At 45.0% G+C, this 14,644-nt stretch overlaps 1 protein-coding gene across 1 annotated transcript in view; it reads left to right on the top strand.

Annotated features, from left to right (window-relative positions):
- LAMA5 (laminin subunit alpha 5) overlaps positions 1–14,644 on the top strand; it is a 314,720-nt gene that overhangs the window by 23,537 nt on the left and 276,539 nt on the right. The window contains exon 2 of the mRNA XM_060230703.1: positions 639–791. Coding sequence (XP_060086686.1) covers positions 639–791 — 153 coding nt within the window. The remainder of the gene's footprint in view (positions 1–638; positions 792–14,644) is intronic.

Raw genomic sequence — 14,644 nt, forward strand, 5'->3', positions numbered from 1 at the left:
ACCATGAATAAAAGAGCATGTTGGTGCCACCTGGATCGATCCTATGAAGCAGTGTTTCAGCATTAACTATATGAAGAAGAAGAGTAGGTTTTTATACCCCACTTTTCTCTGCACCTTAAGGAATCTCAAGGCGGCTTACAATTGCCTTCCCTTCCTCTCCTCATAGCAGATCCAAGTGGGTAGCCATGTTGGTCTGAAGCAACAGAATAAAGCAAGAGTCCAATAGCATCTTTAAGACCAACACAATTTCATTCAAGGAAAAGCTTATACCTTGAATAAAACTTTGTTGGTCTTAAAAGGTGCTACTGGACTTTATTCTCCTCAAAACAGGCACCTTGTGAGGCAGGTGGGGCTGAGAGTGTTCAGAGAGAACTGTGATTGGGCCAAGGTCACCCAGCAGGTTTCACATGGAGGAGTGGGGAATCGGACCTGGTTCTCCAGATTAGAGTCTGCCACTCCAAACCACTACATCATGATGCAAGAAGGACATGGATTCAAGCTGTTAGTGCATAAAAAGGCAAAAACAAAAGACCTTTAAAAAACCTTTTTCATGGAGTCAAGTTGTTAGTAAAATGGCAAAAAAAGAGAACTTTAAAAAACTTCATTCTTTTTTGTGTGTGTTTGTGCTTCTACTACAGGGGCAGTACTGTGACATTTGCTCATCAGCAAACAGCAACAAAGCTCATCCCATCACCAATGCTATAGATGGTACCGAACGTTGGTGGCAAAGCCCTCCTCTTTCCCGTGGACTGGAGTTCAATGAAGTGAACGTCACCTTAGATCTTGGACAGGTAACTACAATGAGAGGTTTGGCATCTTTTATACGGTTTGCTGATTGATCAAAGGCCGGTGTTACTTTAAAATGTGGTGGAGAGACAAGAGACCTTCTCTGGTCATAGATGCTTAAGTAATGTTACAGGACACAAAATCTTGTTGCTTTCTGTAGCTGAACAGTCAAAGGTGCATGCCCTGGTTACGTGTAGACTAGATTACTACAAAGTGCTCTACATGGGGCTGCTCTTGAGAAGCATTTGGAAACTTCATTTCGTACATAATGCTGCAGCCAAGACGTTGACTGGAGTGGGTCGGTAGGGAGCATATCACTCCAGTCTTGATCCATCTACACTGCCTTCCAGTTTGTTTCCAAGTACAAGAGGTGCTAGTTTTGACCTTCAAAGCTGTATATGGTTTTGAACCAGTATATTTAAGGATCACCTACTCCCTTATGAACACCCCTGACCACTAGGGTCATCTTCAGGGGTTCTGCTTCTGAGATTAGGTGGGTGGCAACGCAAACGAGAGCCTTCATCATCATGGTACCAAAGCTCTGGAACTCTCTCCCCAAGGTCATTTCTCTGTCCCTTTCTGTTGCCATCTTCTGCCAGCAGGTGTTTTTTGTTTCTGTTTGGGTTCCCTCAGTGATCTCTCCTTCCTGACCCATGTTTTTATGTTTTGTATGCATTTTAGCTCCAGTTTTAATTGCTGTCAAGATATGTGTATGTTTTTGGAGAGTTGTTTTAATTCGTTAGCCGCCTTGGTGGCTCTTTCGAGGGCAGAAAGGCCAGAAACGAATTTTGTAAAACAAATAACTTCTTGCCGGTTCTTAAAGCCTTCACCAAAGTGATGATATTGTATGAAATAACCATTTAACAAATATCAGTACTCGTTTGTCAAGGTGTTTCAGAAATTATTTAGGGCCAGTTTGCATATTAATCAAAGTCAAGTAGTATTGTTTGTTTCTGATGAATACACAAACTTGCTGAGAATAATTTAGGCCGGAAGTGGGGGAAGATTGTGCCCCTCCCCACAAAAAATAAATCACCTCATATAGCAAAGTAGCTTTATTTATTTATTTATTACTTTCAATTTATATCCCGCCCTCTCTGCAAGCGGACTCAGGGCGGCTCACAACATCGTATAATACAATCAATCCAATAAAACATATAAAACCATAATTTACTTATTTCAGTTTTAAAACCATTCTATGGCGCTGCTTCAGTACAGTATAAGCGGTGTTGAATTAGCCGCCTTGGTGATGGGGAGAAGTCTGAGCAGTTCAGCAATAAATAAGTAAATATATTTTTATATAAACTTGGTGCTTAATGAAATCTTTCATCAACTGCAGTGATGGAGAGCTTTATGTGAATAGTTTATGAATGGTTTCTATAATTGGCTTGCATTGGTATGAATGGATAGCAAATTGCCCTTTGGGTTGGGTTTGAAGCTTTGCTGTTGTTACGATCTCAAAGAGTAGAAGCCACAGTGTCAATATCAGCCCAACTTTTGTTGTTGGGGTTGTGTGGATGTTGGAGCCTTCAGGAATCTCTTCTGCAGGCATAGTGAAGAATCTAAAAGGCGACGCTCCACTTCCACACAAAAGAAAGCAAATAGCTGCAATTTGAGTAGTCACTTCAAGGTTTTTAATGTGACTAAGAGAAATGCTGCTGTCCTTTTGTTGCATGAACATTCAAACCTTTTGAAATCTGAGTTCATGGAGTCTTGTCAAGACTAGGTATGTAATGTGAAAAGTATCTGGTGTCTTAGCCTTTTCTACCTTTTCTTTGTAACCTGGTTTCTGAGTCATGGTATACAACTTGAGAAAGAGTAGCTCACATGGTCTTGCATTTTAAAAAAAGTTTGTTTTAGGTTGAAACAGGGCTATTTTTTGTAGGAAAAGCTCAGCAGGAACTCTTTTGCATATTAGGCCACACCCCCTGATGCCAAGCCAGCTGGAACTGCGTTCCTGTGCGTTTCTGCTTTTTAAAAGGCTTGGTTTGAAATATAGCATAATAGGAAACCATTACCAAGAAAGCCCCTTGAGATTCCTACATAATATAGAAATATCCTGAGCTGGATGGTTCAGGCTAGCCAATCTCATCAGATCTCAGAAGCTAATCTGGGTCAGCCCTGACTGGTATTTGGATGAGAGATGTCCAAGGAAGTTCAGGGTTGCTATAAAGGGGCAGGCAATGGCAAACCATTTCTAAATGACTCCTGCCTTGAAAATCCTACAGGATCTCCATAAATCGGCTTCATCAGGGCTTTTTTTGTAGCAGGAACTCCTTTGCATATTAGACTGCACCCCCCCTGATGTAGCCAATCCTCCAAGAGCTTACAGGGCCTACTGTAAGCTCTTGGAGGATTGGTTACATCAGGGATGTGTGGCCTAATATGCAAAGGAGTCCCTGCTACAAAAAAAGCCCTGACTGCATCTTTATGGCACTTTCCATCACAATAGAAAAAAAATGAACCAGATTTCTTTGACATTATATTGAAGTAATGCTAAGCTAATCCTCAGAGAGCAAATCATAGCCACTGGAATAAAAACAGAGATTTATTTTTTTAAGGATTCTGATGTCTTTTCTCTGTACAGAATTACAAATAACCAAAAATAAAATTTCATCAGCCATGAAGCGAGTAAAACCCAGTGACAACCATGTAAAAATTATTAAGCTGTGTTTCACAGCAACATTTTGAAGAAGTGAGACTTTGCAGGATCATGTTATATCTTTGATAGGTAGGAATCCTGACCCCTATTTTTTAAACATTTTTAAAATGAAAAAAAAAAAATCCATTGCCTGGCTTGTCTAAAGGAGACAATGAATTTTCAACCAAATTAAACATTTAAAAAAAAATACCCAGAAGTTGCTTAGAATGAGTTTAACTAAACTTCTGGTTTTTTCTTTTATTTTTCTAGTATGCTGGTAAAAATGAAACCTTTCAGGAAATTATAATTAGCAGTGTCTACTGCTTCCTATATTCCAACTTAGCTATACATCAGTGCTCTTGGAACGTGTTAAGACTATTTGTCATAATTTTGTAGCCATGCGGAGAATTCCAAGAAAGATAGTATTTTAAATCCATAACTGATAGGTAAAGTGAAATTCTTTATAATCGTAATTACATAAATCATCATAATGAAAAACTCCAACCGGTTGGGAATCTGTAGTATCAGAGAGATTTCTTTCTCAGCAGAAATTGCCCCAAACAACAAGCATTTTCTCTTTGCAAGCCTAGAAAAAGAAGAATTACAGATTTGTACCCTGCCCTTTTCCCTGAATCAGAGACTCAGAGCGGCTTACAATCTCCTATATCTTCTTCCCCCACAACAGACACTCTGTGAGGTGGGTGGGGCTGGGAGGGCTTTCACAGCAGCTGCTCTTTCAAGGACAAATCTTATGAAAGCCATGGCTGACCCAAGGCCATTCCAGCAGGTGCAAGTGGAGGAGTGGGGAATCAAACCCGGTTCTCCCAGATAAGAGTCCTCACACTTAACCACTACACCAAACTGGCTCTCCTAGAGAATCAGGGGAAAAAAGCTAATTTTCTGAGTGCCTTTTGTCCTTGTGTGGCCTGGAGATGAGGGCATCTGACTCCAGTTGACTGTTTGTCGTACTGCCTGTCGTACTGCCTGTCCAAAGCCACATTTTCTTCCTGTCAGGCCCAAACCATTTACTTCCTCTTAGGGGATGGGAGTGATCAACTTACTTTGGATCTTGCTAAGATTCTATATGTTACCGACCTTGACAGGAAGAAATTTAATGCTGTCTGTATTTGAAAGAAGATGCTTTTAGTTAAGTGTTGCCTACGTCAGCTAATTTTATTACCACTTTGATGGATGTACAAGTTTTATATTGTTATGTTATATTTCAACTTGGTGTTGTGTTGTACTGTTATTGATGAGTTGTGTTGTTGCTGTCGATTGGCTTAGAGCCGCAATAAACTGACTGACTGACACATTTTTACTTCAAAGCAGGCAGCTTCCTTTTGGAACGCTCTGGTTAAATATTTAAACAAGGCTTCAATAGAGTAGTGGACCAGGACAGCCAGCTTGAATGGGGGCCTGGGGATGGAGGCAGCTGAGCATCTATTTGGAAGGAGCTTTTTCTTCATGGAAAGGTTTGACAGTGAGCTGTCACACTGGCTTTTCATTTCAAGAGCACACAACAGGATCTGACTGAGGAACTGGCTGGCAAGAACAACCAACCTTGCAGTTTCTTGCTGAATAGGGCAGGCGGAGGAGGCAGTCTGCGTTGTAAACAGTTTCCTCCTTGGAATTCAGAGTATTGGGCATTCAGCTCTGGCGTTTGATTTTTCATGAGACAGCATTTAAAGGGCTGAAGTCTTACTATATCATCCTATTGGCTTGTGAAAAGTCCAGTACCATTTGCAAAAACAAAACACAGTTTTTTTTAAAAAAATTCTCATTTGACATGTGTGGCCATTCATTCTTTTTGGAGTTTTTGGATTATGAGGATCAGTCTTATAGCTGGGCTTTTTTTGTAGAAAAACCCCAGCAGGAACTCATTTGCTTATTAGGCCACACACCCTGATGACATAATTGTTTTGCACATGGCTTTTTTGTTTAAAAAAAAATCCAGCAGGTACTCATTTGCATATTAGGTCACATCCCTTGACACCAATCCAACCGGAACTGTTCCTGTGTGTTCTTGCTCAAAAAAAGCCCTGGTCTTATGGGTGAGTATTAATGGTGTGGTATAGTTCAAATGGAATTTCAAAGCCTTGGAGACTTGTTTCTTGCCTGCAGATTCTACGTGGGTTTTGGCATGAGTTAGTGGTAGAGCATCTGCTTGGCATGAAGGTCCCAGGTTTGATCCCTGGCATCTCCAGTTAAGAAGAAGATATTGGATTTTTATCTCGCCCTAACTCTGAATCTCAGAGAGGTCACAATCTCCTTTACCTTCGTCCCCCCCCCCAGACACCCTGTGAGGTAGGTGGGGCTGAGAGAGATCTCCCAGAAACTGCCCTCTCAAGGACAACTCCTGCAAGTGCTATGGCTGACCCAAGGCCATTCCAGCAGCTGCAAGTGGAGGAGTGGGGAATCAAACCCGGTTTTCCCAGATAAGAGTCTGCACACTTACCCACTAGACCAAACTGGCTCAAGTGATGTGAAAGACCTCCACCTGAGACTCCGGAGAGCTGCTACCAGCCTGAGTAGGCAATAGTGATCAGAATGGAGTGGTCTAATATAAGGCAGCTTCATAGGTGCATGTATACATGGATTGGTAGTTCCGGGGCTTTTTTGATAGAAAAGGCCCAGCAGGAACTCATTTGCACATTAGGCCACACCCCCTGATGCTAAGCCAGCCAGAACTGCATTCCTGTGCATTTCTGCTCAAAAAAGCCCTGGGTAGTTCTCTGGAATAATTTGACTGACAGTCCACTGTGAAGCTGTGGTCACTAGTCCCATCACCCAGTGGTTCAAGAATAATTTAGTGAACGAATGCATTCTCATCTGTGTAAGGGTGTGAAGTTCCGGTGGGATTCTTCTGTTTCTGGCCAAGGACTTCTACTTCCAGAAAGGCAATTACTTTTGCAGTTTAAAAGAATGTCTTGTGAGATTAGCCCTAATGTGAAAGCCATGACTAATGGGGAAAATTACTGCCTGACTCCTATTAGATATGTGACACAGTGGCCTTTTGTAATGGCAAAGGTATCTTTAGCAATTTCTGCAATGACTGGGGATTGGCACAGGTAACATCTCTAGAGCCGCTGTAGTATAGTTGTTAAGATGTTGGACTAATAAGTGGGACACCCGGGTTCAGATCCAACTGTGCCATGAAAGATTGCTGGCAGGGGTGGAATTCTAGCAGGCGCTCCTTTGCATATTAGGCCACATGCCCCTGATGTAGCCAATCCTCAAAGAGCTTACAAGGCTCTTTTTTGTAAGCTTTTGGAGGATTGGCTACATCAGGGATGAGTGGCCTAATATACAAAGGAGCTCCTGCTAGAATTCCACCCGTGGTTGCTGGGGACCTAGAGACAATCACTCACTTGTCAGCCTAACTTACTTCACAGATAGGCTTCCCAATTTCTAGGCGGTGGCTGGAGATCTCCTGGGATTATGACTGATCTTCAGGTGACAGATCAGTTCACCTGGAGAAAATGGCCACTTCTCCCTCAGAGGTTGTCGGACATCTCTGTGGGTTATTCCTACTATTCCTTCAGGGAGGCAGGAACACTTTTTTCAACTTCCTGTTGGCGCCTTCGGAATAACCCCGCCCTCAGTTTTGTTCCTGCCTCTACAGGGAGCAGCAGCACAAGGCTAGGCTCAGCCTTTTTTCTCTGTTTCTTCTTCTCAATTTCCATTCCATATCCTTTCCTTTCCATGTCTACTTATCCCTCCTTTTCCTTCTGCCTTTGCTGATCAAAGACTACCGAGGAAACTTGTTCTGGGTCGTTTTAGAATGGCCTGTAGTAGGGACGGTTTCCTATCGGACGAGGAGGGAGAGTCGCGCGCCGCGCTTCTAGCAGCGCCGACTCACGTCGAAGGAGCCGACCTGCCTTTGCGGCTTGTTCGCGCCCTTCCTGACGCGGCCGCAGACGAGCCAGCTGCCAGCGCCAAGAAACGGCGCGTAATGAAGGCCCAGGCTACGTCCCTCGGGGCGGCAGCAAGCAGCGGCGGCCATTTTGGAAGTGCGGAGCGTAGCTCTCAGACCTTCCAACCCCCAGGAGCAGGCACTCCGGAGACTCGGAACTACCTGCAACCGCGCATCGAAGGCTTCCAGGACGGGGGTAACGTACAAATGGGCAACCCTCTGAATCCAGAGGCTATGCTTTTTATTAGAAGAGCTATGCAGGAGGAAATGGGCTCCTTTTGCGCCCGGCTGGGGCTTCTCCCTCAAGGATCAACCTTTCCTGCAGACCCTCCCCGCTCTTTCTCCTGGCCCACTAAGGCAGCGCGAAAGGCCCCAGTGCAGTCTTCCCAATCCTTAGAGCTCGAGACTATGGCATCTGACTCTGACCAGGAAGACAGGGAAGAGGGGGAATGTTTCTCTGAGGAGGAACAGGAGGAGGTTAAAATTCCTGAACAGGCTAGTCGTTTCTTCCATCAGGAAGATTACCAGTTCCTTCTAGCCAAAACGCTTTCAGCCTTAGAAATTGAGGAGGGCCCTATTGATGAGGAAATCAAGGTAGCTAAATCTAAGAAGTTTAAGTCAAGAACCAGTGGTAATTCTGAGTTCTTGCCCAGGGGGGAAGCTTCTGAACAAGTCTTCCCTTTTCCAGAATACTTTGAAAAGCAGGTTAGAGCAGAATGGGAAAAGCCAGCTTCCCTTAAGCAGTTTCCTCACTTAGTAAAGAAGTTATATGCACTGCCTGCCTATACCAATGAGTTGTTACAAGCTCCAACTGTGGACGGCCCAGTAGCAGCTCTACAGTCTTCGGGACTGGTTTCAGAGGACGGCCAGGGTTCTCTTAGAGATCCCCTGGACAAAAAAGCTGAGGCAACCTTGAAGAGATTGTACGAATCTGTGGCCATGATAGTTAAGGCGTCCTCCGCGGCCTCCCTGGTCTCCAGGGCGTCCATTGTTTGGGTACGTAAGTTACTCCAGATGTTACCAGAGGACAACAGACGCATGTTAGAGGGCGCCTCACGCATCCTTAAGGCAGCGTCATTCACAGCTGACGCAACCTTAGATATACTGACCTTTGCCTCTAAAACAATGGCTTCCGCTACTGTGGCTAGACGCCTCCTGTGGCTTAGGGCTTGGCAAGCTGACTTCCTCTCTAAATCCACAGTGGCAGCTTATCCCTTTCAAGGGGATCGTCTCTTCGGGGACGCTTTGGACAAGATCCTAGTAGAGACTAGGGATAAAAAGAAGGCCATGCCCAAATCCATTCGGAGGAATGAAAAGAGGGGCCCTCAGTCCTTTCGGACCCAACATTCCTTGGCCAGATATCGTTCTGAATCAAAGAAGTTTAATTGGGAAACACCAAAGAATTCCTTCAAAAGAGGCTCATTCGGCTCCAAATTCAATCGTAATAACTTCTCCAAAATGGACAAGCCTGACAGAGAGGGCAAGTCCAAGCAGGCATGACTACGGTCACGTACCGGTGGGAGCTCGACTACTCCACTTTGCAGAAGCCTGGGAGGCCTCTCAGGCAGACCAATGGTCTTTAGAAATTGTAAAAGAGGGGTATTCAATAGAGTTTCACCGCATTCCACCAGACAGATTTGTCAGATCACCTTCCCCCAAGCAGAAGCACAAACGTCTCATCACCTCAAAAGCAATTCAGCATCTTATCGACATTCGAGCAGTCGAACTAGTCCCAGGGTTGGAGAAGGGGAAAGGCGTATACTCCATCCTTTTCACCATACCCAAGAAGAATGGCGACTGGAGGGCCATCTTGGATCTCAAGTTTCTAAATCGCTATGTCAAAGTACGTCACTTCAGAATGGAAACCTTGAGATTCATTATGGACTCTCTATTGTCAGGGGAGTACCTCACTTCCATAGACCTGACCGAAGCTTATCTCCACATCCCTATCCACCCTTCTCATCGTCGTTTTCTAAGGTTCGTGGTACTGAATCAGCACTTCCAATACAGGGCCTTACCCTTTGGCCTGTCAACAGCGCCCAGAGTTTTTTCCAAAATGTTAATTCACCCAATAGCCCAGCTGAGGAAGCAGGGTATTCACATTCACCCCTATCTGGACGACCTCTTGGTCAGATCCAACAGCAAGGAGAAATCCCTTCGGGGGACAACTCTGGCCATTCAGTGTCTTCAGTCTCACGGATTCCTGGTGAACAAAGAAAAGAGTTCACTTCAGCCGAGTCAGAGGTTGGAGCACCTAGGCGCAATGATCGACTCCACTTGCAATTCGCTATTTCTACCTCTGTCCAAGGCCAGGGCCATCAAGGATTTGGCTTCCAGGGTCATCCAAAGCAAATCATCACCTCTGATGTTGCTTGCCAAACTAATGGGACTTTTGATATCGACCATAGACATGATTCAATGGGCCAGATTCCATTCCAGGCCTCTTCAACTGTTCCTACGACCATTTCAACTTCAGATAATGGAGAGAAAGGCCATAAATCTGATAATTCCGTTGTCAGTCAAGAGGAGTTTGCGATGGTGGACGGACTTGTCTCATCTTCGCCAGGGCAAGTTGTTCCATCCTCCCTCATACCTGGAGGTATTCACAGATGCCAGCCTGGGGGGCTGGGGAGCTTCTCTTCAGGACAAGCCAGTCCAAGGCAGGTGGTCTCAGTCCGAGAGTCTGCTTCCCATCAACCTGCTAGAAATCAGAGCCATTCGTCTAGCCCTGGTTGCATTCAGGACCCAATTGTTCCAGAAGCATGTGCTTGTCAGAACGGACAATATCACAGCCAAGGCGTATCTGAACAACCAGGGGGGCTCCAGGTCTTCTCAGTTGCACCGGGAAGCATCAAGAATTCTGACATGGGCAGAAAAACATCTGGCCTCTCTAAGGGCGGAACACATCAGAGGCCAGGACAACATACAGGCAGATTGGTTAAGCAGACAGGAAATCTGCGAGGGCGAGTGGGCCCTCAGCTCAGACATATTCGACCTCATATGCCAGCGTTGGGGTCTACCAGAGGTGGATCTTTTCGCTTCAAACACAAATGCGCAACTACCAAGGTACTTCACAAGGTTCTCCCATCCAGAAGCCGAACAGACAGATGCCTTGACAGCCATATGGCCTCCAGGTCTCTTGTATGCGTTTCCTCCGGTCCCTCTAGTTTCTCGAGTACTGCGGAGGGTGAGAGCTCTACAGGCGGAAATCATCATGGTAGCTCCCTATTGGCCACGGCGTCCGTGGTTCTCAATGTTGACAGAGCTATCAATAGACCTTCCAATGTCACTTCCAGTTCCTCCCGACATGCTTCATCAGGGTCCGGTGTGGCACCTCGACCCGGGGTGGTTTCATCTGACCGCGTGGAGATTGAGCGGGAGACATTCAGAACTCTAGGTTACTCTCCGGAGGTGACGGACACTATGCTAGCATCAAGAAGGCCCTCCACAGTTCGCATATACAACACCACCTAGAAGGCCTTTGTCCGATGGTGTCGTAGGAAAAAGGTTCCTTCGCTTTCCCCTTCCATTGCGGAGATACTAGCGTTTTTACAGGAGGGCCTGGAGTCCAGGTTAAAACCAGCTACGCTGAGAAGGCAGATAGCTGCCCTGTCCACTGTCTTACCGGTCGTTGGAGGGTATAGGCTATCTCAACATCCACACATCCAATTATTTTTGCAGGGGGCAAAATCGAAATCTCCTCCGACAGTCCATCGCTTTCCGTCTTGGCGGCTCCATACCGTTTTATCAGCGCTTACCAAGAAGCCATTTGAGCCCCTTCGAGAGGTGGACTTAAAATGGGTGCGAATGAAAACTCTCTTCTTAGTAGCCATCACGTCTGCACGTCGAGTCTCGGAACTGGGGGCCTTATCAGTGAAGGCGGGTCTTTGCGTGTTCCACAAAGAAAAGGTGGTTCTGCGCACGGATCCCTCCTTCATTCCTAAGGCTGCTTCTAGGTTCCACCGCTCACAAGAAATCTACTTACCCACCTTTTGTCCAGAACCCAAACACCCAAAGGAGGTAGTCTGGCATACGTTAGATGTGCGCAGGGCCTTGAAGATTTTCATTCTACGATCTGAGTCAATTAGAAAAACTGAATCCATGTTCATCAACATCTCTCCTCCAAGAGTGGGAGACAAGATGTCTAATTCATCCATCAGTGCAGTGCTGAAGGCCTGTATCAGCGAAGCATATAGGGCATCAGGGTTACAGGTACCTGGAGGAATCACGGCACATTCTCTTAGGAGTGCCTCCACAAACGCGGCACTGCTGAATAGGGCTTCAGTCGAAGAGGTGTGTAGAGCTGCTACTTGGTCCTCTCCGTCTACATTCATAAGACATTATAAGATCCATTCCATGGCATCAGCAGATGCAGCATTTGGGAGAAAGGTATTACTGCATGTTCTGGGGGAGGTCAGCGATGAAGACCCACCCGATTAAAGGGGACTGCTCTGATAGGTCCCACAGAGATGTCCGACAACCTCTGAGGGAGAACGGCCCATTGGACTTACCGTGAGGGGTCCTTCTCCTCAGAGGTTCGGAGGACATCTCGCCACTCCCAGATTCATTTCATCGCTTAGGTTTCTTTCTATAGCCTATCTCCCTTGTACTGTGTTACTTTCAGTATTATCGGAGTTCAAGTTTACAGTTTACATGTTAAAACGAGTTATTAGTTGTGTTTATAGTCCTTCTAGTTAGAGGGAAGACGACACTGCTTTCGGAGTCCCACAACTGAGGGCGGGGTTATTCCGAAGGCGCCAACAGGAAGTTGAAAAAAGTGTTCCTGCCTCCCTGAAGGAATAGTAGGAATAACCCACAGAGATGTCCTCCGAACCTCTGAGGAGAAGGACCCCTCACGGTAAGTCCAATGGGCCGTTTTGAAAGTGGACTCTCTTGACAATATACTCCACTGAAGTTCCACCCCTTCCCAAATCCTGCTTTCCTCAGTCTCCACCACCAAAAAATCCAGGCATTTCCCAAATTGGAGCTGGCAACTCTAGTCACAGGTTGTTGTTTTGAGGATAAAATGGGGGAAGAGAGTACAATGTTTGGTCCCCATTGGAGGAAAAAACAATGTGCAAATATCTAAGTAAATAAATGGAAATAGGGTAAAAATAGATCTTAAATGATGCACAAGCCGTATATGTGCTTTTCCCACTGATCCCTCCATCCGTTATTTAATAATGATTTATAATGTAAGAAGTTAGTGTTTTCTAATCACTTGTGTTGAAGCAGTGATCCTCTGAGGCTGGTTTTGTAGAAGCAATGATCCTATGAGCTCATTTTAAAGATTTGGAAAAAGAACTGAGTTTGAGAGCGAATAAACAAAGGGAGGGGCTGTTCTAATTCAGGTCCATGGCAGTTTTCAAGGTAGAGAATTTTTGGCAACTCTGTCCTTCCTTCACTGTCTCAGCTGTCCTGTGAAAGTTGCTATTATTCCCTGTTTTGCAAGCTGTTCTTTTATTCATGCCTTTTCCTGTTGCCTGTCCATCTGTCTTGAGCAGCATTAAAATCACAAATAAAGAACTGAGAAGAAGGAGTATTCAAATCCTCAGCCAGTGAATGACAACTAGGGAGAGGAAAAAAAGGAGGCAAATAATGAAACCCAAGTGGCAGACCACCCACCTCAAGTAATTTATATAATAGACTCCATCATGTAGTAAATGCAAGGGATGGCTTGGAAGTTTACAGTTCCTTGGCAGGAGAGGTCAAGGAAGTCTTGTCATAGACTGGAGAAGACAGAAAAGTGACATTGTATGAAATGGGGACAGGAAAGTGAAATTGTAACAGGTGATGAAGTGAGGGCAGAATTGCTCAATTCCTACTTTTCCTCAGTCTTCTCTTGAGAGGGAAATGGTGTACAATATGGCAAAAACAGAACACACGGTGGGGGAAGTGAGTTGCAGCTTAGGATCAGCATAGGGGTAATACATATACACCTAGTTTATTAAAATGAAACTAAGTATTTGAGGCCCGATGAACTGCATACAAGGGTACTAAAAGAACTTGCAGAGGTAATTTCTGAACCTCTGGCCATTATTTTTGAGAATTCTTTGAGAACAGGTGAGGTGCCAGAAGATTGGAGGTGGGCAAATGTCACCATCTTCAAGAACAGGAAAAAGGAGAATCCAGGTAACTACCAACCTGTCAGCTTGACATCTATACCTGGAAGAGATTTAGAACAAATCATCAAACAGTTAATCCTTGAGCATTCAATAAAAGATGGCTGTGATTACAAAGAGCCAGCATGGGTTTCTCAAGAACAAGTCGTGGTGAGTCTAGCCTTCTCTCTCTTTTTTTGGAGAAAGTTACTATTTTGATGGAGCTGGGTATGTTTAGCCTGAAGAGGAGGTAGCTAAGAGGTGATATGATCACCGTCTTCAAGTACTTAAAGGGCTGTCTATAGAAGATGATGCAGAGTTGTTTTCTGTTGTCCTAAAAGGTCGGAGCAGAACCAGCAGGTTGAAATTAAATCAAAAGAGTTTCCGGCTCAACATTAGAAGAACTTCCTAACAGTTAAACCAGTTCCTCAGTGGAACAGGCTTCCTCAGGAGGTGGTGGGCTCTCCTTCTTTGGAGGTTTTTAAGGAGAGGCTCGATGGCCATCTGACAGCAATGTGGATTCTGTGAAATTAGGCAGATTATGGGAAGGAGGGCAGGTAGGATTGCATCAGTGCTTAGTTCTCATGGTCACCCCGGGAAATGTTGTTCGCCAGTTTGGGATTAGGCAGCAATATTTCTCCAGGCCAGTTTAGCCAGGGATCCTGGAGTGCTTTCTGCCATCTTCTGGGCATGGAGCAGGGGTCACTGGGTGTGTGTGTGTGTGGGGGGGGGAGGTATTTGTGAATTTTCTGCATTGTGCAGGGGGTTGGACTAGATGACTCTGGAGGTCCCTTCCAACTTTATGATTGTGGGGTTTTTTTTTGTTGTTTTGGAGGGGATGGGAATGGGAACTATTCCAGGTCAGCAGTAGCTATTCCCATATCATTAGGAAGATCATAAACCTGACTTCATAACTGTTAATATCTATGATAAAATTGGGAAGAAACTACCTTTCAGTGTCCCCTCTTAAGTTGAGTTTGTGTGAGCCCGCTCACAGTTTTTTAGCCTCTGGCTCTCATATTTTTGTCTTAGCTCTGGAAGGATGGCCCCATAGCAAACTATTCAGAAGCCAGATGACTAGCTCACAACTGTTACGTCAGTAGCTCACAAAGTAGAATTATTGCTCACTCCACATGTTAGAGGGAGCATTGTTTATGATCAGAAAGAAGCTTGTAATCACAAAACAATATATATTTCTTGACT

The sequence above is a fragment of the Heteronotia binoei genome, chromosome 2 (genome assembly GCF_032191835.1).
Source record: "Heteronotia binoei isolate CCM8104 ecotype False Entrance Well chromosome 2, APGP_CSIRO_Hbin_v1, whole genome shotgun sequence".
NCBI lineage: Eukaryota > Metazoa > Chordata > Lepidosauria > Squamata > Gekkonidae > Heteronotia > Heteronotia binoei.